A 23,168-nucleotide genomic window follows, 5' to 3' on the forward strand; every position below is an offset into this window, starting at 1 on the left:
TAGGTTGGTGGTCGTATCATGACTGAACGAAACTTCTTGCAGGAACCGATCATTCGCTATCGCAACGTCTGACGGTCTAAGTTGGCCCTGCAGGTCACGACTCACTAGAGTTGAATGCTACTCTGATGCTACTTATCTGTAGCGGATGCCGATGCTCAAAAACCACTAAATCCAACCATATCCTGTACATCCACTGCCAACAGCACCAGGTATAAGATACATTAGCATTCATCCTGTACCATGCATCTTGCTCATTGTCAAATCTTTTCAGTTCAGCCATGGGTTGCATACCGAGTAAAGTTCAAGAGCCTGAAATGCACAAGTGCTTGGAGGTGCAGAGCGACCGCCAGCTTGATGGAAAACAATGTACGGAAAATGAAGATGGTTCCGAGTCACTTTCGAATGGCTTGGCCCCTCCCTGGGTATCTGGTCACTCTAAAATGACCGTCGAACAAGGTGGTACTATTCGGATACGCACTTCTTTTTCGTAACTCCCATGGTGAGCACAATTCAACTGGTTCAGTTTTTCCCGGATTTTTTTCGATTCATCCATTTAGATCACCTCCTGACGGGGACATTGGTGGGCCCTGGGGTTGTCCTGGGAGAACTATGGTCTGGGTACATGCTCGCTGTCCGTGATGTTCTTATATTTTACAAGGCACCTTATCATCACTTACTTAGTAACCACCAATTTACATGACGAGCCATGGGAGCATCATATCTGTTCCTCGTTTCCTTGGTCATAGTTATCATATATATCAATGAATTACACATGTATACACTCTTTTCCGCTGTTCCTTCAAGCCCCGCACCTGCAATTGTCTGCAACTGCATCCCATATACTTTCAAAGTTAAATTGCGTTGAAGATCACAGTGGGTGTACGCCACAGTTTATATTGACTTTCAATGTTGAATTTCCTTTTGGGGATAGCAAACAACAACAACAACAACAACAACAACCACCATCACCCCAGCCCCCGAACCTCGATATTTTCAGATATCCTCTGACTCTCGTGCTTTAAAAACCTTTTACTATTCTTTATACGTAGTCTTCGTCATCTGAAACCGCTACATACAAAAGTCGAAAGCTGAATTGCTGAAAACGACATCAAAATTAAAAATTTCCTATCTGGGAATTTTTGAACCATGGATATAGATTCCGAAAATAACGCCGACGGCCGTCGAACTCCTCCCTTACGCGTCGAAAATACTATCGACCCCCCAGTTACACCTCCTACTCATCATCGCTCTCGTTCTCCTCACCAAAATGCTCCGACTTTGACACCTCCCCCTTTCACTCCTCGAAAAGCAAACTCCTCCATGCAGCAACTCCTCATGTCTCCTTGCGCTAACCGATCGCTTACTGGTGCTGTCCGTCCTGACGGCGTCAAATTGATCGTCCGCAATGCTTACCTCGAGGACGACGCAGTTCATGATCCTGTCGCTATCATGAGGAACATCACCACCTTGCTAGCAGCCTCTAATCCTGAACTCAAGTGCATCCCAATCGAAATCTCTCCCTTTCGAGCCACCCAGCCTCATCCCGCGACCTGTTATATCTCCCTTCATAGATCGCTGGCCAACGATCGTGAACCTCGGGCTGATCTACTAGAGAAATGGATGGAGGGAATTCGAACCTATGGCGCACATCGCGGCTTACAGGTTGAATGGGCACCATCGAAGGATGGTCAGGATAAAAGAATGTGGCTCCGTCTCCACAACGTCAGCCAGCTATACGAGGATGAACAAAATCGCTTGAACCCGACTCGAGACCAACCAGCGGAGAACAAAGAGGCGAAGCTCCTGGTTCCCTACATCATCGATGTACTGCGAAGGGAAAACATCATGTTCTACAACGTATTTCCCGCTGGGAATAACATCATCATTGAAACGTCGGTGCCGAACGTCTACAAATCCATCTCTGAACACGGCTCTCTACCGATCCCCACAATCTCATCCATTCCCATCCCTGTTTTCCCTGTCCGTCACAACCCGGTTCATCACCCCTACGAGTTAGTCATTGCCGGATGTGCTCAGTACGAACCACCACCTGCCGAATTTCTTCGCACCTGGATACATGCAAACTGCGCGATTGACGGTGAATCAGTTGTCGAAGAGCGTATGGCTCCAGGCCCTTTAAGGCAAGACGATCTCTACGTATTTTCATGCACGTCATGGACAGCCACGCAGAAGGTCCTCTCAAAAGCACCACTCTTCACGAAGGACGTCACCTCGAATTACAAATATCTCTCCGCTCCACAGTTGCTCTATACATATAACTCCAATCCACCTGCGATAGTTAGAAGAGACACAAAGGATGTCGTCAACCAAGGAGCGAAACAGGTAATTGCATCCGTCCTGGAGATCACCAGACGTCTAGATGAGAGGGACAAGCGCGATCGCGAGCGGGATACTAACTTTGCTGCTCTTGAAAAAAGGGTAGACAGCGGCGAGCAGCAGCTAGTGAAGGTAGTTGGCATGGTCGACATGGTTCAACAGAACTTCGGTGCATTACAGTGCAATCTCCAGGCCGTTCAGCAACAGCTGAACATCGCAACTCAACGAAACTCGCTGACGAACCAACTGACGATGCTACAAACAAGGAAGCTGATAGGTATGGAGTCACAAGTCAAGGAGATAGAATGTGATCGCCAAATCGAGCGCATTCAAACCCTCCTCGATAAGCTCGCTGAGTCCGAATTGAAAACTCTCGGTATGGCCTCACCCTCCTTGGCTTCCCAGATTCCTCCTCCCCCTCCTTCCCCTCACGTTCCGGCCTCTAATCCTCCATCATCACCACAAAATCATGCATCCTCCTCATCTGTCAATCGCATTAGGCAACTTTCTCCGCCGGCTCAAACGGAAACACGGCGAACTAGGCGAAGGACATCCGAATTAATCGATGGGGTTACTGTGTCTCCCTCCCGCAAGTCAATATCAAGAGCGCTATCAAAATCCGGGACCAATGGCGAGGAGGTAAGACATTACACTGTTTCATCTCTCTCTTCTCATTCTCCCTTCTTGTCATATCCGTCAACATTAGGAGACAGTCCCAGAGAGCCAGTGAAGCATCTTGCAACTCGGTTTACTCGCGGTCCTGACGGGACAAAAGGATTTCAGAATAGAATGTTGAAACGGACTTCGAGCGACACAATTCCTAAAATACACATAATATCAAATCTCCCATCACTTACCATACCAACTTTCATACGTTATTGCACTATCAAACTCCCTCAGTCATCCTGCTCTCAACTCGATTCTGTCGTCAGTAAATACCCATATCATTTTGCTCCTCATACGTCCCGCAATATTGCCGTTACACAAAAACGTTCAATCCATTTTCCAAAAGTTACCCTAACAAAAATTACATCGCATAATCCCATTCCTCTTCCTATCCATTCTTGCACAAACGCTTTCAGCTATCCAATGATAATCATCTTCTTGTTGTACCTCGTTGGCATTGCGCAAGCTGCCGTTCCGTCTTCCACTTTTTCTCTCTATTCCCTCAATGCCAATGGTCTCGGAAGCGCAGTCAAGATTCACCACATCAACACAGCAATACGTTCAATGAAACCACATGCGTTCATTCTCAATGAGAGCAAAACAAAAGCATCTGTCATCAACGATCTCCCAAGCAATGAATACGAGATATTTGAAGAATGCGCGGTCAACTGCAAGAACTCTCAATTATACAAATGGGGAACTGTACTTGGTATCCGAAAAGACATTCAAGTAATTAATCGTCTTCAAATTAGCGACGCTACCCTTCGAGGACGAGTAGTTGCAGTCGATATTGCAGTGCAAACATCAAATGGGCAAGCATTCATTCACCGAATATTTGGGGTATACGCTCCATGGGACCCAGGTAATATCGAGACCCAGCAATTTTGGCCCAAATTAACTCAAATCATATGTCAAACTCAAACGTCATGGTCATTAGCTGGCGACACTAATGCCACTGTCAACGCGGAGGAACGTTCAATGGGTGGAGGAGACGCACGCACACAATTCATCAAATTCCTCAATGACGTGAACGGTCAAGACCTTTGGTCACTGCAACCAGAGCGAAATAGGATGCAACATTGGACAAGTCGATCAAGATCAAACGAACTATCCGGTGGCAGTATTATCGACCGTGTCGTGGTTAAAGCAGGTAGTATGGTAGATGGTCAGATATCAATACATGAAGGAAAAGATAGTTTCATTCCCTTTACGGACCATCGCGCAATAACTGCAAGAATGATCATCACATCAACGGGAAATGCAAATTCATTTTTTCTCCCCCATTGCATAGCAATGAACAAGCCGCGTATCAAATATCCAACAGTTCAAGAAAAATACAGGCATCAAGAATTTCAAAACTTATTCGACGAAATGGCACGGGCAAAGCACTTACAAGACATTCTAGTAAAAGATGATGAATCATTCATGCAACTATACAACGAAACAAGCAAAATTCTCTTATCAAGTGCAGAAACTAGCTATGGACGTGTCCCTCAATATCGATCTACAGCAAGAGGTAACCGCATAACCAATCCAGAAATTCAAAGTCAAATAGGATACCTGCGGTCAATTGGTGGGGCTATAAGAATAATTCAGAACCCAGATCTATACTATTTAGTCTCAGCAAAATCAAGAATCACATACGAGAAGTTCCGAAGGAAAAGTCAGCAACAAAGGATCAACCTACTCAAGTATGCTAAACAAGAACGATCGAAGATAGGAAAAACACTATTCAAAATGAAAGCAAAAGCAATAACTCAACAAGCAGCACAAAGAAGCAAAGGTCAAGTCATGGCTCGTTCGGGTCAGCTGGCTGTAGCAGATACACTGTTTTCAAGGGGAAAAATCGACGAGCCATACTGCAGATTTGGATGTAGGGCACTCGAGGATCCGCATCACTTGTTTGTTGAATGCAAGAGATACACAGAATGGAGGGTCGAGACGAGTAAAGAGATTGAAAATCGTACGCGAAGAAAATTAACAGAAAAGGGCTTCGAGGAGACATCCCAAACAAGTCTCCTCAAAACAGCTAAGTCACTTTTTATTAATGATAAAGATATATGGCCTCTACAGTACTCCTTTTACTATCTAGGTCACATACCGAAGCTCGATTCATTACTGCCGTATTCACCAACAATGACACCTATTGCAAGAGAACAACTACTTCACCATCTGGCAGCAGACTGGCACACGCACATTATACGGCTAGCGGGACGTATTTTTGGGGATTATCAACGGGAAATGGCCAAGAGACTTACCTCGAACCATAAACCTCAATGAACCATCGACGACGCCCAGTAGTAAATTTCCTTCGCACAAAACCAGCAAAGCCTGGCATTTTACTTGATATCTTATGATACGTTTATTACATATTATGGGCACTCCTACTTAAAGTCTGGTTCATCGGGGTTACATGTAGCCTTAGTCCTTTTAGGACACAGATGAATATCATCTTGTAAACTTGTAAACAGTTAGAATTTTGGACGCGACGAAGTGCTCTCTGTGAACGCGGGGCGAACGTTGACGAGGTTGACGCGTGTATTTACTCATGACCGACCATGAATTTCTGGCTTTGGCCGTACGACAACGACGACAAACGATACCCCCTGAACAACAAGACTGGCTCACTACAATTACGAGCGGAGGTTCCACAATAACTTCTAACGAAGATATATCTACGACTTCTTCTTCAACCCAATTATCTGCCCCATCTTCTACAACAGAGAGCAGTTCAAGCTCGTTTAAAGCAACGACAATCACTGATTCTTTTCCCATTTCGACCGTCACGCAACAGTCTACGACTTTTACATCCTTTTCACAATCCATCCTCACAACCTCGATACCCATTTTTTCTGCCACATCCACTATTTCTTCCAGAACCAGCACTGCTTCTTTACCATCTACTTCTGCTTCCGTCGCAGCAAGCTCGTCAACGCCAGCCAACCAGTTATCCAGCAATAGTCCAATCTGCATTGGAAATGGAGTCGACTCATCATCAGATGGAGTACTCGCTGCTTTGATTCTTCCTTCTGCAATCGGTCTTATCATCTGGGTGAGCACAAGCTGCGACCTATTTCTGCCCGTCTATATGTACTCACCTTCTATTCAGCTACTTTTTGCCATTTTGCGCCCACGATATCGACAAGTGTATGCTTTGCGGGAGTGGTTTGTGCACCAAAAGTGCGTGTCCCACTCCTTTTTTCGAAATTTGGGTTATTAACTTATATTCTCTCAGTCTTCGCCCAAAACCTCTCGGAAGTGGTTTCTTCGCCTTCTTATTTCCCCATGTTCCTCTCGTACCCTCTTTGCCTTCGGATGTGTCTGATGCTGGCCAGTCAACTTCCGGAGACACCCGCTTATTTCCTTCCGATGAACAACTTGCTCAGCGCGCTATCTGGATTAGTTTCCTTATCGTGTTGGGGTGGTCGTTTCTTGGCCTTGTAGGAGCCCTGCCATTATATTTGGTTAACATCCCTTGCTTGGCATCTCAACCTTCCACATCCGTTTATGGCGGCTCCTATTCTGCTTTGCAGGATCTCAGTCTCGTCAGACTGTTGAGATCATTTGATGCCAGCAATATCTCTCCCAATACGCTGGTCTCAATTCAAAAACGAGCTACAGGTGACCCTCAAAACCTACGGGCAAGAATTATTGTTCTTACTGTACTCGTTATTATCCTGGCCCTTTTCCCGGCTTTATGGAAGATCATACGAGAATTCAATAAGCTTGTTGCTTATAGAAGTCACTGGACAGAAACAAGGTGTCAAGGAATCGAGATGGCGTGGTTGAGTGCGAGAAAGGCACCGGGTTTTGTGGGTTGGGGTGAGAAACATTTCAAGGATTTTATTCTCAGAACCGGGTTGAGTTCTTCCTTGGATCGGAATGGGAACGGCGGGAATGGGAATGGCTCTCGATCTGCAAGTCAACCCCGTGTCACGTCAAGGCATTCAGAAAGAGAACCTCTCGATGACTCCGAGAAAGCCAACTTGGAAGTAGACATTCAGAGTCTCTTTTCCATTTGGTATGTTCTTCGGTTTCAGTTTGATCCCATTGACTTTGATCTTATCATATATACAATCAGCGATACTCAAGCAATTGCCCTACTGATTGAGGAACGCGACGAAATATTGGAAAACTTGGAAATTGCTGAAACGCGATACATCAACTCATTCCGTCTGACCACTCCCGATCCTTCTCTGGCCGATTGGGAGCCTCCTGCGCCCGAAGATTCTTCAAGGCCTTATATTAGCCGACCAAGGCCTTTAGGACTGAACAAATCGGTATTTTCATTTCCTGTGTCTCTGTGGTTTTGCTAATTTTTTTCTTGATTTCAGCGCAGACGAGGCAAACGCTCTAAAAATCCAGCTTTCGCTGCTTCGTCATTGGCTCCGACCTCTTTTGTTGCGCCATCCCAATACTATCGCCTCAAAGGTGTATCAGGAGTGAGCGGCGGTCGATTCGCGGACTCGTTGTACGGGAAGGATCCTAGTTTCTCGGAATCTCTCAATTCTCGCACAGGTGGTAGCCATTTTCAGGAGACCGTGACGAATCGTGATTCAAATGCATATGGCCGTCTGCTTTTAGGCAGCCAAGTAAGACTTGACGAAGGGGGTGCATTTGTTCCTGTGACGGGGGCCGGTTCATCCACGTCTCTTCCTTATCCGGACCCTCGAAGGTACGGGCCCAACCACGCTTTAGAGTCGTCGAATGAGAACGATCAAGATGGTCTACGCACGTTGGAAGAGGAACCGGAATGGATGGAACTCTCGGAAGCCACACCTGACATCGCCAGTGTCGACAACGGGGCTGCTCCCGCCGGTCCTTCCTCTTTCAAAAGACCTCAGCCAGAAAAGGTGCCTTCTGTTCGCCGGGAAACCTTCCCTTTCCGGAACAAAAGCAACACGGCCGCGGACGCAGTACCCCCGCCCCATTTGCGTCTCCAGCCATCTCAACCTTACGTCCGGCCCATGGAAGGCATCAATTACGAAGCCCTCGGCAACATCTACAGCTCTATCACAGAATGGCGAAGCAAGCTGAAAGCTATCAATCTTGAGATCTCGAACGCTCAAAGGGATAGTTACAATGACATTGCAGACGGCGCAAGGATCAAGGGATGGTTGTTGATCGGAAGAGGACTAAGGTTTATTCCAGGAGTTGAGCTAATTGAAGGGAGAGCGAAAGAAGATATTCGATGGGACGTGCTGCAGAATGAGAGAACAATGCTAGATTCTGCTGCGATGTGGGTTTGTACCTTTCTGGCAGCAATAGTCGTTGCGACAGGATGTACGAAGAATCCATATCTCCCCGAGGGTCGCTGCTGAAATCCTTTGTCTAGTAACTGCTGCTGTTGGATTATCCCTGGCCACAGCTCCAGATGTTGCTCATTTCCTGCCCTTCCTAGCACCACTCCTGAGTGATAACAAGTTAGGCTCCGGAATCATTACAATATTCATACCCGCACTTGCGATTTCATTATTCACTATGGTTGCTCTCGCCTTTGTACGATGTGAGTCTCCTCGGCTTCGACGGTCTAATCAATGTTTTATGAAACGGCGGTTCTACATAGGGATAGCCAATATACGTGGGTCGGCGTCTGTTTCTGGTGGACGCCTGCTGGTCTTCAAAACGACATTTGTCTTTGTTACTTTGGTAGTGGGACTTCTGTTAATTGCTGTCGGAGGTTTATTATTCGCGATGGAAGCGTTTAGCACCGGAATTACTCCTTCCAGAGCGGTCGCTAACGGCTCCATTTATATGACTGTTTTAGCAATGACCATAATCTTACAAATTGCAATCATCTTTCCAGGCCTCCTTCTACTCCAGCCCCATAGGTGATTTCATTCTATCTGACACGGTGATGTGAACTAAATCCGTGCATGTAGGTTATGGAACGTAATTAGGGCAGAAAAAAATGCAATCACGCCTCGTCAACGCTTTCGTTGTATGCCCTTCGCGCGCATTGTTAAATTAATTTGTTGGCTGACGATAATCGAAACAGCTGTATATCCTCGCTCGTATGATCCTTCGTTTGCTATGGGAGCATGTATTCTTGCTAGTAATATCAAATGCTGTTCCAATGAGGTCAAGACCCACTAACAAACCTTCTAGTTGTATTCGCATCCACCTTTTCACTTATATTTCCATTAATCGGACCTGCCGTTGTCGTTTTGCTATTCTTGACGCTTATCGGTAAGTAATCAACGGCGTGTTCATCGTCCATTGACAGTAATATCGACATTGACTACAGCACATCGCTTCCTTATCGGATATGTATATGCGCGAACCCTTGCCCAGACTGGTGGCTTACTTCAACTGTGGCTCCTACGCCGTTTCGCGACACTTTTAGCCTTTCAACCCATTCTTCTGGGACTCATATTCCTCAGTCAGAGATTCTGGATCGAAGGCGGAATTCTGGTTGGCACCGGGTGTGGGGTGATTTTATTCGTGGAGACTTTTGCAATCTGGAAAACTCGTACTCCGGGAAGAAGCTCTCTCTCGCCTATCACGAATGATTCTCTTGATACGTTCCGGAGCACCGCCAGAGCTTCAAAACGTACAAGTGTGGACGAAGCTAGTACCGGAACTGGTGCTCCAGGAGGGCGGATTCGTGGCTCCATGGCCTCAGTTTTGGAGATGATGAGTCTGACCCTAGCAGTGATGCCATCCTCATCTATCACAAGGAGCCCAGTCCCGTTGCGTACGTGCTTTTAATTTTTTATAGTGGAACTGATAGAATTTCTGACTGAGTTATATCTCAATAGAAACGGAGACCTTAGATGATCTTACAGCAACAGAAAGAGCAGCGAGAACAAACCCTGATGCTCCACCACTTTTGCCACCATTGCCATTCACTGACCACGCAGAAGAGATGGCAGGTATTTTGTATGCACCAGAGCTTATAGCTCCTCCTCCAATCATCTGGCTACCAAATGACTCCGCAGGAGTCGCACGGTCCGAGGCTGTTGACTTGCAGAAATACCACGACTTGGTTGTCACGTTGGATGTTCGAACAAAGGACCAAGCGGCTGCATTGGAACAGAGGCTGTCGTGACCAACGCTGTGCCGGCGATGTGGACTATCTTATACCATATAAATATATCCTTTTGAATTTCTGAGCATTTCGTTTCCGTTTATGTGGTGTACGAGGGTTCCAGTTTCAGGAGAGCTTCCAAGAGACGGGAAAACCAAGGGGAAAACCAGTGAAAAAATTAAAATGATCGTTACTAACAATCTAACAATTTAATTATTTTCCCATGACCCGCAGGAGCGCTGGGCTTTTGGAGCTTCGCCGCATGCCACTCGCGGTGCCTCCGAGCCATTTTGAACGTAGCGAGAACAGGCGATAGTCATGGAACAGCAGTGTGAAATGGAACTCGGTGCGAACAGCCTAATGAGGTAAAGGGCTTCGAAATTCGAAAGAAGTGTGTGTAATTTTTTGAATAAGCTTTTGACGGATCATTTTTGCCGGAGCACTGAAGCACTTCCTTTACCCTTTCATTTCCGCTTCATCCCTTTGCAGTTTCGGCCATCGTTTCCTCTATAATTCTTGTCATTGCACAACTAAAGGTGAAGCGCTTAACAGCATATCGCTTGTTCTACACTAGACAACCATCAAGAAAAACGTAGGTAAACCAGTAGAGTTGTAAAATCCTTTGTTGCGAGTGGCCCCTCAGAGCTCCACTCTCGACGCTTTATCCCATTCGGCAAGTGGGGTTTTCATGTGATCGGACCAAGGCTTCACGGCAGTGGCACGATAAAAGCTGGGGTATCCCGTCGCCCTCTACTCCCTTTTTAATTCTCAAGTTTCTTCCAATGCCAGCCCCTTCGGTTTCTCCTCAACCAGATTGTCGAAATAACCACGATACCGACCCTTTTGTTCTATACTCCCGGTCGGTGCACGATTATACCCTTAGACTTTGGGCGGAGTCGAGGAAGCTGGCGGAGGAAAAGGCCCGAGCGCGGTCGAAGGACGCTGCTTTATATGATGCGCGATGGAAATTGAAACATGATTCCCAGAGATTGTCGTCCTCTAGAACTCATGCAAGCGCGTAACACTCAGTAAGGTCCACAGTACAGGTTACCGTGTGTCCTTTGTATGTGTTTGCCCATTTTATTCCTTGGTTGGTATCCCAAATATCATTTTCCTATTATTTGCTGCCTACTAAGCATCAGCTAACCAATGTCTTATAGTGTCAATGTTCCTGTCTGCTATGCTTGCTGTCTACCCACTTGTACCATTGGCCCGCCAACATCCTCCAACTTACGACCATCATTTTTCTCGGTGTCCTATTTCCATCCTCATCAACGCATGTATTTGTATTCCCTTCATCATCGTCATAACAGCCGCATCTTATACTTTTGGCACGATGTCTATCATAACATTATCTGTAACGACACCATCTACCAGCCTTATTATCAATTCTCTATATTTACCCATTAGTGATACTCCTTCTATGTACCTACCTTTCCCGTTTGCTTGCTGGGTATGATCTGTCTATCCCACCCATCCCTTCATCGCCGTCTGTCTGTGTTTATACAAATATTTTCGCAATGAAAAGCCCCCGTGGATGCAAGAGGATTGCGATCGCGTGTACGGCCGACAGTGAGCCATCGCTCTGCACATGGGCTGTTCTTCCGATTCGGATATGTCCGGTGTCGATACCGGTGCTGGACTTGGCGCATTTCTTTCTGCGAATGGAAATCCGATACGAGACAGGCTCTGCATAACATATCAGACGATTGATAGGTACATGCTCCAATTTTATGCGTCATTATTCCGGAGGCTCCTGGAAAGTGGTAAATTCGACACTTGTATCAAACTTCTACCGATGACATCGACCAAGAGACAATTTGCTGTCGATACAGTAGATTTAAAAAGGGACGGGAGTGTTAACAATAGATTGCAAAGTGTCTTGTGAGTAAATGCTCTGGATATAGGCTTAATTGCCTGAGCGGGAGTTTGAAGTGATGATGGTTCCCAAGTTCGTACACTGTAATACATATACGTATTAGGCTGATCATAAATCTTAGAAGTTGACCTCCAAGAAGACGAAAGGTACAAAAGTTTGTTCAGAAATTGCTCAGATATCCTAGGAGATCTAGTTATTTGGGAGCACTTACTGGGCGCCTCATTCGCCGAACTCGATGAGCATAGATAGCTTTAATCCCGCTCAGCAAATTTCGCCGCGAGGAACGATATGCATGTAGACGCGAATAGAATGAGACTATCTTTTGATTTGGGACCATGTGGGTGGAAGTCCTTATAACCCCTTGGATAATGAGCCGAATACTTGCACCATCTCCTTTCCCCTCCATGGCGCTGGGTTTCTTGGTTCTCTCTGGCTGCTTACTACCGTTGTTGACGTTAGCTGCATCTAACTCAAGCTTCCCTACGTCGATATTCACCGTCCCAGGAGCCTTTCCTACTTCGGTATACAGCAAATATTACAACAATCCCACCGCAACATCGGCTCAAGTTCAACCAGTCATCTCCGATCCTGTCACGGTTCGCTCTCGATATCCATCAAAGCTTTGAATCCAGTTTGACGCGTTCTACAGCACGAGATATATCCTTTGGAGCTGACAGATCCTGATGATATAGCCATAATTAACACAAAGGATCCTCATCCGCTCCCTCCTACCGCATCTTCTTCGAAATTACTCCAGTCTGCCATTGCTCAAATCAAGTCCATTGCCAACAGCACCGTCTTGAATGGTACCTGTGCCAAATGTATTGCCTCAATGGAAGTTGCCAAATTCCTGGCATTAGCTGCTCCAGAACAAGGCCCAACGTTTGCCGTTGAACTTTGCAATTTTTTCGGTTTCTCCACTAGTTGCAACGCGACTTACGGACCACATGCTTTGGGCGGCGTCGTTACGCAAGTGGTCAGCAACGCCGATGTTGGCGGCTTGGACGGTCAGGTATGAATTCCACTGCGGATCAGACAGGAATAGATTACAATTGGAATATGTAGATGCTTTGCCAAAATTTCCTTAGCTTATGCCCACTCCCTCCAACTTCCCCTCTCAATCTGACGGGTTGGTTCGCAAAGCCTAAGCCAGATCCTCTTCCTGCACCCAAAACGCCTAGTGGACAGCGTTTGAAAGTACTCCACTTGTCCGATTTCCATCTTGATCCAAGATATTCAACAGTAAGCTTGTTGTATTTCCATGGGGTCGCTGCCTGTCTCAACTTTGCACTACTTTGCATCTTTCTCACGATAGGGCTCGGAAGGTGAGCAACTCAACGCGAATGCGAAACTCATTCAACTAAATACAGCCAATTCTCAGCGTCATGCAGCTCTGGTCTCTGCTGTCGCGCAAACAACTTCAATAAAACCAATCCTAATGCTTCTGTTTTCCCGGCTCCTCGATTTGGAACCTATTCTTGGTGAGGATCTCTGCCAACCTTTTTGAAGAAATTTGCCTCGGTGATAACGATTTCATCAGTGACTCGCCGTACGCTCTTATATTGTCCGCACTAGAGGCAATCCCTGTTCTGGCTGACACTAAGGATTCTGGTTTCGATTTCATGATATTCACTGGAGACCTTGTTTCTCATGATCCTGAGAACGAACTATCCAGGTAGGTTGTCCTCTCCGCATTGAAATGAGGAGCTTGAATGTGTCTGTCATAGAGAATTCGTGGAGTACAGTGAGGTCGGTCAACACGCCTTTCATGAGTACATTGCAAATTTCTCACTCTCTTCGTTCAGACTGTGTTGTTTGATCTTATTAAACGTACCCTACTCTCGGGACCAGTCTATGCCACACTTGGGAACCATGACAGCTATAGTCAGTATGTACCGTTTGCCATCATTGAGTACTTCTTTGCTACTGCATGCTGATAATTTCCTGCCAGAGCTCAGGGTTCGCCTAATTCTCTCGATGCTCCGGGTGCCAACCAATACAGCTGGTGCGACTTACTTATTAGCTTAGGCGCACAATATCCATCAGCTCTTTCCCGTTGTCTTTAGGAATTACGACCACATATCTTCTTTATGGGAGCATGAAGGGTGGTTGAAAAACTCTGTCGCTCAATCCGCAAAAGCCCACTACGCGGCGTACTCAGTTCAGAGGTCTGACGGCCTGAAAATCATTTCATTGAACACTAATCTCTGTACGATTGAATCCCCGTTCCTGGGGAGGCATGAAGCTCACTGATGATTGTAGGGTACCGGTAAGGCTAGGCCTTCTTCGTCTTGGAGCATGGAATTGACGGCGATAGTAAAGGCCGAACTATTTCAACTACATCAACATGACGAATCCGGACGTGTCAGGAATGTTGCGAATGCTGACTGATGAGCTGCAGGAGTCGGAAGACGTGGGGGAGAGAGGTATATTGATGTTTTTCGTGAGATTGAACGGTGACTGAGTTTGTCCCAAAAGTCTGGATCATGGGCCACGTACTCAGTGGATGGGATGGGACAAACCCCCTGCTAAACCCCACTAATCTGTTCTATCAAATGTGCGACGCGTTCTAGCTCTCGGATCCTTGTTAAACTTTATCTAATGCGCCATTCCTCAAACAGCGTTGACAGATATTCCCCTCACGTTATCGCGAGTATGTTCATCTAGCTCCGCTGAGTTCGATGTGAAGTATTAAGCAAAGTTCTTTAGACATCTTTTGGGGACATACACACGAGGACCAACATTCAGTCAGTAGTCCTACATTTATGCTTTCGCCAAGGATCTAAACTTTGTACAGATTTTCTATGCCAACAATGCTACCAACATCAGTGTCGAGACTGCTCTCGCTCAAGCTTGGATTGGTCCTTCAATAACACCTGTAAGTCTGGCCGACGATGGTCTGGCTAGTTTCAAGTTCTGATCACCTCTTCTAGCTCACCAACGTGAACAGTGGCTTCGTAAGTGCTTAAACTGAACATCTGTGCACAAATCCAGTAATTCGAAATACTGACACGATATGTAGAGAGTGTATGAGGTCGATTCAGCGGTATGAAAGCTTCCTCCTAGTGGTTTCCTCCACTTACTGCATTTGTCCGTAGACGTTTGAAATTATGGACGCGTTCACGTAAGCTCTCACTACCGTTCGTGGATTTTTGCCCATCCTGAGTTGTCTTTCAGATGGAAGAGCGACGTAAATGTCTTCCCAGAGCTTGACTCCCAACTGGAATTCGGTCCTACATACGCGTTTGAGTATAGCACTCGTGAGGCTTATGGCCAAAATATCGCTGGTTGGACCGATTCCGACCCATTGAATGCTACCTGGTGGCATCTTGTGACTGAAGGTACACCCTACAACTTTCGCATACGGTTCAAACTTCCTGACCCCTTCTCCGCAGCTATGGAAGCCGACAATTCTTTGGTTACAGTAAGCATTCTCGCGTTTTCTACGTGGCCGAAACAGTTCTGAACTTTTGTAGACCTTCAACAATTTCCAAGGGAAAGAATCCGTCAAATCTCCCGCATGTACTGGTGACTGCATTACTGCGAAGATTTGTTATATTCGTAGCGGATCCGCTCCCATCGGTCAACAGAATTGTCAACAAGGGTTTGGGTCTGTACAGTAGGCCGTAGGTAGAAATAGAACACGCTATTGCTTTTTCAATGTGTTTGCACGGCACAAATGAGGAGAATAGATAGAGAGTTGAGTGGAGCATATATGAAGGGCGTCAAGACACAAACGGGGACAAGATACTAAATTAGGTGGGAGGTGCATTGTCTATAGGTAAACTGTAAAGTCAATCTAAGGGTATATATGGGGTATATGTATATCATACAAAATCGATTTTATGTTAGTCTATGGTTCAAGTATCAATAAAAGAAAAAAAACGATCAGAGCGAAAAGTAAAGTGTCAAACCACCACTAAATGACATTCATGCTGACAGAGTTTGACAAAAATTGGGGCAAATCGAGGATCAGTGAGTATATGACTCCAATCTCCGAAAAGCCGAAGCGTGTGCAGGGAGGACAGACATTCAATGAGAGTTTCAAAGTGTCTCTCTAGCAACATCCAGGCATCGTCGGACATGAACATGAGGTTTGGAGCAGAGTGTAATCCAACTGTGTGGATTGAATCATGAGATTCATGTAGCAGGGGCGGAAGCGTGAAGAACATATGATAGTTGAGCTCTTCAAGTTGCGAACAGTGATTCAATGCGGAAGTAATGACATCGCGCACAAGGAAACTGGCGTGTCGGCCAAGCTCCAAGGACTTGATCTGTTCACCGTATACCTCCCACAAGGTTGATACATCCGGAACACTAACGGCCCCAAGAACTATATGGGATAGTGATGGTAAAGCCCAGCGGTAACAAATCTGATGCATCAGTTGGCCGCTGAGACAGGAGATAGCCAAAGTATCCAGGGACGGCAACGAAATTTGACGGAAATCTATCATGGGAGAACGAGGAACGCAGCCAATGAACAAATATTGCAGATTCGGGGCGTTCTGCAGGGTAGCTCCGAGGGAGTTGATGCCACCCGAATGCTCAGCATCGAGGTTGTAATTCCACTCCAGACGTTTCAAAGATGGTAAAGGGAGCGAGTCAGCATCAAACTGGAACTGCTGAGAGACAGCAGACAGTGGCGGTGATCGTGGGCGAATGAGAACCTCCAACTGATGGCAGAACTTGAGTATTTCTACGGAAGGTAACGGCGTTGGGCTCCATGTAGGAGTGCTCGTATATTGGAAGGGCAAAACTGCTCTTCGGACTAAATCAAATTAGTCGGTACGTTTCTTGAAGCGAGATAAAAGAAAAGCATACCAAATCTGCCATATCCTTCCTTATCGCACAACGCGCCCTTGAGGGCGCTTTGGCAGTATCCGATACGAACGTCCCTGTAGAGGAATTCTGTGACAAGAGCATGCCAAAGCCTGCATACAAGAGCTAAGCTGTAACTGATTTCAGTGTCGCGACAAGTTGGCTGTGCTTCAGAAAACGCGGTAGTGCAAAATGGCTTGTATGCAGTCGTGTAGGCATCGGGATAGAATGTTGCCCACTCGAATATTTCAAGCAAGAGTTCAGGAGGGATAGATGCGGTGGTCATGGCTTTGAGATTGGAGATAAAGGGACATGGCTATGATACTTATATGCTGCTGGCAGTGCTGCAAAGAAAGAAAAAAAAATATACGTAGCGGCTTGATCGGACCCTGACGGACAGCCGATTTTCTTATCGGCAGAATCGGCCAGAACTTCACCGCTTCCACTTTTCAATCGGATCGACGTTGTTCCTCGACCCTCGTCGGCCTTTTCGTCATTAACCTCTTCGACCTCAAGGTTCTCAAGGTTCGCCGTTTGTGTACAGTACAGCAGCTCAATCAAGCTTCCTCAGGTTAAATGATCTACCGAAGAATGTCTTTTACTTTATCTATCTCCCAATATACACGTCCGAACGGACTAGCCTGAAGACCTCAACCCTTGATACATATCCAAATTTGGCGCGAGCGTCTGGTACATGCGTTAATCATGACCGAGGGGGGTCCAGATTTGGCGGTCAGTGCCTCATTCCTCGGAAATTTTTAGCATGCGGGAAATTCATCAAACTGCAAGCCCATGAAAATTTCGAGGCCTTCCAGGTTATCTTTCCAAATCAGGGGCGCGCTCAAAAGCATGTTTAGGGTCAAAGGGGGGTGAAGAATCAGCCTGGGCTTAATCTCAGCCGTTACCAAAACGACTGAACGTCGAGCGATGAGAACGCCGGAGACCTCCGGAGACATGAAAAATGTGAGTGATAATCCGCAAAAATTCAATCCATCTCCTGAACGCATTTCGTCATTGCGCATGAGGTATACATCTCTGTAGCACCGCATTAGAGATTGATACGCCCATTCCACGTCCTACGACGCCTGGATCCCAATATCCTTCTTATCTCGGAAGCAGTCGAATAGTCAGACTGTTGTGAAATCGCTGATGATTGATTATCAACGAAGCAGAACAAAGATACAATCTGGATACAATAATTGATGTGATACGACTCATCGCTTGCATAAAATGTATGTATAGAAAAGTCAACGATGATGAAGTAGTGGATTTGAAGCTCGATTACGACGATGCAGTTTAAAGCACGTCACTAAATGGTTGACCCAAGTTAGAGTTTATATTCTGTGGCGACATCCAGATTCTGCAATATTGCACTTCACACATGTACTCTTATTCTAGTGTCATCGACTATCATCTTCTTTAGTGCAACTGCCTGCGACGACTTGAGATACTCAGACACCTCTTGGGAGCCTCGGCCAATCCTTCAGCCCAGTGGGATGCCGTGCTGCCTTATCCGTCCAGGAGTAGGCTCCAAAGGCTCATGGCACGTCAAGCCAAGGTGTGTATCGACAATTCATTCAAGAGCGAACGACCTCGGAAATTCTGTTTGTCACAAATTGACCCCCTACCTGGGCGAACGAGCTTGCTTGGACGAAGAAGGATAAACAGTAGAAACAACGAAATTTTCCTTACGGCAGTGTGTACATATATATATTTCAGCCTCCACAAAACAGACTGAGATAAATATTCAAGTTACATTGAGCTAAGTGGAACAACTAAATTTAGTTCTTGGGAAGCCATTTGATACCGCTCGAAGGACAGTCGCCTTTCTCTGGAGCAGCTGGGACGACATACATACTTAGTCATGTCAAAGGCACAAGTGTGAAAAACACTCACATATGGGCTCGAACTCCCCGTCGATGACGGAGCCCCTCAAGTGGAAGTACCAGTATATTTCATCCAAATCGCTACCATCACAATTCAAAGCGGGAATGACGCCAGCTTCCGCCTCGAGTGCAGCGGTCAACGCAGAATATGTGTGCGTGGTAGAAGAGCTCGGTTTGATTCCTTGGTTTGTTAGCCTGACCGAAAAGAATGTGAGAAAGAAACTATAGCCGGAAGGTCGGTTCACTGACCACTCGTAAGTAGGCAAGGCCTGGTTGATCACCGATTGCGAACGTGAGCAAAAACCGAACAAGATGTTATTATCTTACCTTAAACAAGGTCACAACCTGTTCGAAGAACGCCACAGCCTGAACGAGGGTGTAACATTAGCAACAGTGCAATCGACAACACTTTCGCCCATGAGTATACCTCAGCGCCCTTGGGGCTTCCCTCAGGCAGACAACTGGTTTGAAGTGTGCTGTAGCATGTGCCATGCGTGGCCCTAATTGTTTGTAACTTGTGAACGGAACATAGCTGAGGGTCTGTAGATTATTACCATTCATGCTAGAGAATGATTAGAATTATAATCGAAGTACAGATATAAAGCTCGAACTGACTTCCCAAAGTTCTTCGTTGCTGCCATCGTCCGGATCATTGAGCCAGAACTTCAATCATGTTAATACTCAGTGACAAGAGTGTGTTTTGATTGGATACCTGGTTCATGAAGCTTAGAGTCGAGCTCGCCCCTTGAGCGGTGAGTAGCTGGAGAACCGTGAATTATTTCCAGTGCAGCAGGCGAGACGAGGACGTACGCTGGATATACCGGTGTAGTCTCTGGAAGGATCGCAATCTTCCGAAAACGAACCGTCACAGCTGTAATTGGCAGTAAGGGAATGTCCATATGGATGTATGCCATTTAAAAAGTCTCCCACTTGTCAGGCCACAAACCGTGGATAGTCCAACTGTCGGTTGGGCCTGTTTCAGGACTCGTATCCCAAAACTATCATGCGAAAGGAGTCGGTTTCTGTCAGGACTCGGATATTGCAGTCATTAGAGAAACCATGGACATGCCTGAGTTTGAAGAATGAGGCCCTATGATGGTCTGTTTTAGCCGAGTTCAATTTGTCCTACAGCCTTAGAAAGGACATACTCCGGGTGCCTCGAAACAACAAGTACCCTTTGCATTCGACGAACAAGACAGCGCGCCAGTGGTTCCACAACCAGAGCTAATAGACCCTGCTCTCTTGTTGAGCGAGCTTGTGTTCAAAGAAGCAGCGATGGATCCAGCGGCCACGGCGGGACGTAGGAGACCGTTGAGAGCTACCATGTGGGATATGCCTTCATTTAATACACTCTGGAGGGAGGGAGGCTTTATACTGTTGTCTGATGTATTTTTATATCAATCTGCCTTTCCGAATTTCATGTGGGTTTCAATCGAGGTCGTAAAGATGAAAACGTGCGTAGTGGTAAAATTCAATGAACATTTGCCAGCGAACCGCCAGCTACGATGCGCCGCCATGGCAGAGCGCACTAATGCATGTGTACCACTCACGAGTAGTGGCGAGCGAGATCTTTTTGAACACATCATCAAAGATAGAAGAGTAATGAGCCATATGGACTTGCCTCGGTCACAAGGCATGCAACACAAGGTAGGGGTAGATTTAGAACACCACTGTCCTGCGAGCGGTAAAGGAATTGGAAGATTTGGTTCAGGAAGTACACGCGATCGAGAGCAAGAAGAAGTCTTGGAAAGACAGTGGAACCACGCGTTAAGGCATCTGTAAAGCATGCACGTTCCAGGAACTATAGAGAAGTCTACCCCGTAAGTAGTACGTGAAGCGGAGTCAGATGTTGCACGTCCACAACTCGACGTTAAGAAGGTCGCAAATAGAGGTAGAGAACAATAGCGAGCACTAGCCACTGAACAATCATTGGAAGAATGTTTTCAACCAAGTAGCCTCCTGTTCCATCTCCGCCTCTGTCCGCGGTTTACGATTCTCATCCGCGTCAACCTTCATAGTCTGCCTTGCAGTTTGTTGCAAATGCATATTGAGCGAGCCTTCTGAGTTCTCAAGGGCAGGATATATCTCGTCGTTGTTTGAAAAATGATCTCCGACAGATTTTCTGGGCAGGATGTGAAAGTGAACGTGAGGCACCGATTGACCAGCAGCAGTTCCGTCCTATGAGAATCAAGTCTATGATTGAATGTGCTTATTGTCAGATAAAGAATATTCACTTGGCAAGCAACAGTCAAAGCATCGGCCCCAAAAGCGCGTTCGATGACATTCCCGACGCGTTGTACGGAAACCATTAAGGATGCAAGTTCCGCATCTAATTCATCATTAATTTTTGCCTTCGGAAGATATTGGCTACGACACACCATGCAGATCAGACAGACGAGGAACCTTCCTCGTCGGTACCACAAGGACATCTGAGCCGAGAACGACGTCAAAGAGCTATCAAAGACCTTTTATTGATACCACCTCACGTCCAGGAACAATTGGCTGGCAGTCGTATTCATGAGCCATGATTTGGATAGTAGTGACGATACGGACCTTGAGATTGACGATGGCGTAACTCAGTGGATTGCGATAAAAACACTGCCGAGTGACTTCGAATGAGGAGAAAAACAGCGAGTTCATGAAAACCCGATAAAACCTGATGAAGAGAAGAAATGACAACGTGGTATGACTAAGCAACATCCTTTCCGATCACTTAGACTGAAATTACCTACGAAGTCTCTTGATATCTCACAAGATTGTGCATCGTGAGATGTGGACCAACAATAGATTATTAACTTTCACTGAATATCTGTGTCATGTCGTACAGCAAGGACTTTACTGTCGCAATTTGTGGAGGAGGGCTTTGTGGATTAGCTTGCGCGGTGGCTCTTTCAAGGGCGGGTATTTCCGTAACCGTATTTGAAGCCTCTTCGTTCTCACAAGAGGCCGGTGCTGGTGTCGGGCTTGGGTGAGTCGCTCCCTTGATCGAAGTACCGTTGCCGCTATCATCTCATTTATCTCTAGGCCAAACGCTGTCCGCGCGTTAAAAGTAATATTCCATTGACTACAGTCACACTAAGGATAACCTCAACATTATACAGGGCCTTGGGATATTTGACGCTATCCTTGCACGATCTGATCAGCCTGAACCTATCCCCAGACTGTTCGGCTTTGTGTCTGCAAAAGATCCCCATGATTTTATTTTCAGCGTAAGTTGTGTCGTGAACCTCAATTCACCCTCCGCCTTTAATCGATTGCTTTTCGTCACCATTTATAGTATGAAACGAAGTGCGAAGACCCGGTTGCATTAGCGATTTACAGGTCCAGTATCTTTGTCACCTATGACCCCTCCCAATATCTCATTGTTATCCTAGACCCGCATTCCTTGACGCAGTCGTCGAACTTTTGGATCCCTCTATCATCCAGTTTCGAAAGAGATGCACGTCCATAGATGTCTCCGAGAATGGCAGACACGTTATGCATTTCGCTGACAGTACCACTCATGAAACGGACCTCATTATCGGAGCAGATGGTGTCCGCAGTGTTGCGCGTCGTTTTGTCATCGGAGAACTCGCGAAAGATCCCCTCATATACCCCAATACCGCAGCTTATCGGGGACTTGTACCCACAGAAGACCTTCGGCGTGCTGGTGTACAGACTGAATTGACAGGACGTCCGCTATGTTTTGTGGGTCTTGATAAAGTAGGGATACTATACAGTGAACGACATGTTATTCACTAACCTCTTCGCAGCACATGATATGTTTCCCAATCAAAGGTGCTACGGTTGTGAGTCTCCTGCATACATATAATCCTAGTCTTGATTCAACCCTAATGATAAGATTAACATTGTTGTTTTTTTGTCCGACTACGACAAACCTCCACAATCGGAGCTGCCATATCCTTGGGTCGAGTCTGTATCTCAAAAAGAGCTCAAAGAGCATTGTAAAGACTGGGGACACGATCCAAAGATCATTCTAGACCATCTCAAAAATCCCAGCAAGTGGTCTATCCATGCGTTGGATCCTCTACAAAACTATGTCCGTGACAAGGTCGTTCTCGTTGGAGATGCAGTGGGCATTATACTTTCTTCTCGTTATCGATTATTATGAACATTACATCCAGTCGCACGCTATGCTTCCTCACCTTGGCGCAGGCGCAGGCCAAGGTTTTGAAGATGTTTTCGTTCTGATACAGCTGCTCACTCATCCTCGAACTGAAAAATCCAATCTTTCTGTAAGAAGAATCTTTCAAGTTCACTGTGATTCCTCTCATGTATATCGATGTGTTATAGGACGTCCTCGCGCGATATAACGATGTTCGGCCCCCAAGAGCTAACGATGTCTTACGAGCAAGCGCGCGAGCGGGTAGACTATATGACTCTTTTCGCTCCCCAGAACAAGACAAAACCAGGTTGCAAACTGAACTATCCGGGATTTGGGAAGATGTTTGGAGCTATGATTTGCATAAAGACGTTACGACTTCGTTCGAAACTTTGCATCGCTTGCATGTTTTCTAGGTAGGTTGTTTGTACAAACATAAACGGAATATAT

General features: G+C 46.2%; 9 protein-coding genes across 9 annotated transcripts; 6 read left to right on the top strand and 3 right to left on the bottom strand.

Moving 5' to 3' along the window:
- Positions 1 to 930: 930 nt before the first annotated feature.
- On the top strand, positions 931 to 3,486 carry C8R40DRAFT_1076427 (uncharacterized protein). The gene is made up of 2 exons (XM_046226931.1): positions 931 to 2,976; positions 3,044 to 3,486. The coding sequence occupies exons 1-2, from the start codon at positions 1,147 to 1,149 to the stop codon at positions 3,065 to 3,067; spliced, it is 1,854 nt and encodes a 617-aa protein (XP_046092174.1). The 5' UTR covers positions 931 to 1,146; the 3' UTR covers positions 3,068 to 3,486.
- Positions 3,487 to 4,869: 1,383 nt separating this feature from the next.
- C8R40DRAFT_995172 (uncharacterized protein) lies at positions 4,870 to 5,217 on the top strand (the record flags this gene model as incomplete). The annotated part of the gene is made up of 1 exon (XM_046236763.1): positions 4,870 to 5,217. A coding segment is annotated over one exon (348 nt), but the record flags the coding sequence as incomplete, so codon positions are not given.
- Positions 5,218 to 5,551: 334 nt separating this feature from the next.
- On the top strand, positions 5,552 to 10,235 carry C8R40DRAFT_1242407 (uncharacterized protein; the record flags this gene model as incomplete). Its single annotated transcript, XM_046233572.1, has 12 exons — positions 5,552 to 6,055; positions 6,113 to 6,183; positions 6,239 to 7,024; positions 7,085 to 7,283; positions 7,338 to 8,286; positions 8,339 to 8,509; positions 8,570 to 8,834; positions 8,886 to 8,944; positions 9,002 to 9,058; positions 9,112 to 9,192; positions 9,251 to 9,700; positions 9,765 to 10,235. 12 exons carry the CDS (start codon positions 5,552 to 5,554, stop codon positions 10,052 to 10,054), a joined length of 3,882 nt encoding a protein of 1,293 aa, XP_046092176.1. The 3' UTR covers positions 10,055 to 10,235.
- A 223-nt stretch (positions 10,236 to 10,458) lies between these two features.
- On the top strand, positions 10,459 to 11,287 carry C8R40DRAFT_1076430 (uncharacterized protein). The gene is made up of 3 exons (XM_046226932.1): positions 10,459 to 10,569; positions 10,620 to 11,123; positions 11,194 to 11,287. The coding sequence occupies exon 2, from the start codon at positions 10,816 to 10,818 to the stop codon at positions 11,053 to 11,055; it is 240 nt and encodes a 79-aa protein (XP_046092177.1). The 5' UTR covers positions 10,459 to 10,569; positions 10,620 to 10,815; the 3' UTR covers positions 11,056 to 11,123; positions 11,194 to 11,287.
- A 1,029-nt stretch (positions 11,288 to 12,316) lies between these two features.
- On the top strand, positions 12,317 to 15,535 carry C8R40DRAFT_1164499 (Metallo-dependent phosphatase-like protein; the record flags this gene model as incomplete). The annotated part of the gene is made up of 21 exons (XM_046230511.1): positions 12,317 to 12,508; positions 12,562 to 12,924; positions 12,978 to 13,154; positions 13,228 to 13,237; positions 13,294 to 13,393; positions 13,453 to 13,587; positions 13,640 to 13,661; positions 13,718 to 13,800; positions 13,864 to 13,917; positions 13,979 to 14,121; positions 14,175 to 14,181; positions 14,235 to 14,338; positions 14,391 to 14,469; positions 14,534 to 14,565; positions 14,622 to 14,659; positions 14,710 to 14,790; positions 14,846 to 14,869; positions 14,935 to 14,958; positions 15,011 to 15,036; positions 15,090 to 15,336; positions 15,389 to 15,535. 21 exons carry the CDS (start codon positions 12,317 to 12,319, stop codon positions 15,533 to 15,535), a joined length of 2,088 nt encoding a protein of 695 aa, XP_046092178.1.
- A 64-nt stretch (positions 15,536 to 15,599) lies between these two features.
- On the bottom strand, positions 15,600 to 16,523 carry C8R40DRAFT_16185 (uncharacterized protein). The gene has a single exon (XM_046234215.1). It carries the CDS (start codon positions 16,364 to 16,366, stop codon positions 15,821 to 15,823), a length of 546 nt encoding a protein of 181 aa, XP_046092179.1. The 5' UTR covers positions 16,367 to 16,523; the 3' UTR covers positions 15,600 to 15,820.
- Positions 16,524 to 18,452: 1,929 nt separating this feature from the next.
- Positions 18,453 to 20,267, bottom strand: C8R40DRAFT_16520 (ribonuclease T2). Its single transcript, XM_046234222.1, has 13 exons — positions 20,238 to 20,267; positions 19,765 to 20,185; positions 19,686 to 19,706; positions 19,547 to 19,614; positions 19,427 to 19,487; positions 19,329 to 19,376; positions 19,232 to 19,279; positions 19,171 to 19,178; positions 19,044 to 19,116; positions 18,944 to 18,982; positions 18,866 to 18,885; positions 18,627 to 18,811; positions 18,453 to 18,570 (listed from the first exon to the last, which is right to left on the bottom strand). Exons 2-13 carry the CDS (start codon positions 19,939 to 19,941, stop codon positions 18,512 to 18,514), a joined length of 807 nt encoding a protein of 268 aa, XP_046092180.1. The 5' UTR covers positions 19,942 to 20,185; positions 20,238 to 20,267; the 3' UTR covers positions 18,453 to 18,511.
- A 275-nt stretch (positions 20,268 to 20,542) lies between these two features.
- On the bottom strand, positions 20,543 to 21,256 carry C8R40DRAFT_1032203 (diadenosine hydrolase; the record flags this gene model as incomplete). The annotated part of the gene is made up of 5 exons (XM_046223238.1): positions 20,543 to 20,794; positions 20,851 to 20,945; positions 20,995 to 21,045; positions 21,103 to 21,118; positions 21,170 to 21,256. The coding sequence occupies 5 exons, from the start codon at positions 21,254 to 21,256 to the stop codon at positions 20,543 to 20,545; spliced, it is 501 nt and encodes a 166-aa protein (XP_046092181.1).
- Positions 21,257 to 21,432: 176 nt separating this feature from the next.
- C8R40DRAFT_1032022 (FAD/NAD-P-binding domain-containing protein) lies at positions 21,433 to 23,134 on the top strand (the record flags this gene model as incomplete). The annotated part of the gene is made up of 9 exons (XM_046223219.1): positions 21,433 to 21,584; positions 21,641 to 21,665; positions 21,718 to 21,834; positions 21,906 to 21,937; positions 21,991 to 22,318; positions 22,369 to 22,404; positions 22,458 to 22,688; positions 22,741 to 22,851; positions 22,910 to 23,134. 9 exons carry the CDS (start codon positions 21,433 to 21,435, stop codon positions 23,132 to 23,134), a joined length of 1,257 nt encoding a protein of 418 aa, XP_046092182.1.
- Positions 23,135 to 23,168: the final 34 nt, after the last annotated feature.

Source organism: Lentinula edodes (assembly GCF_021015755.1).
Source record: "Lentinula edodes strain Le(Bin) 0899 ss11 chromosome Unknown C8R40scaffold_1, whole genome shotgun sequence".
NCBI classification, from domain to species: Eukaryota; Fungi; Basidiomycota; class Agaricomycetes; order Agaricales; family Omphalotaceae; genus Lentinula; species Lentinula edodes.

Excerpts from the sequence above, each read along its gene's own strand:
- C8R40DRAFT_1076427 (XM_046226931.1), top strand. The coding sequence starts at position 1,147 with ATGGATATAGATTCCGAAAATAACGCCGACGGCCGTCGAACTCCTCCC. Across the intron at positions 2,977-3,043 it reads CCGGGACCAATGGCGAGGAG|GAGACAGTCCCAGAGAGCCA; the intron begins GTAAGACATTAC and ends CGTCAACATTAG.
- C8R40DRAFT_1076430 (XM_046226932.1), top strand. The coding sequence starts at position 10,816 with ATGCCAGCCCCTTCGGTTTCTCCTCAACCAGATTGTCGAAATAACCAC.
- C8R40DRAFT_16185 (XM_046234215.1), bottom strand. The coding sequence starts at position 16,366 with ATGATAGATTTCCGTCAAATTTCGTTGCCGTCCCTGGATACTTTGGCT.
- C8R40DRAFT_16520 (XM_046234222.1), bottom strand. The coding sequence starts at position 19,941 with ATGGTAGCTCTCAACGGTCTCCTACGTCCCGCCGTGGCCGCTGGATCC. Across the intron at positions 19,707-19,764 it reads GTTGTTTCGAGGCACCCGGA|GGCCTCATTCTTCAAACTCA; the intron begins GTATGTCCTTTC and ends AGACCATCATAG. Across the intron at positions 19,488-19,546 it reads CACGGTTTGTGGCCTGACAA|CTGTGACGGTTCGTTTTCGG; the intron begins GTGGGAGACTTT and ends TGCCAATTACAG.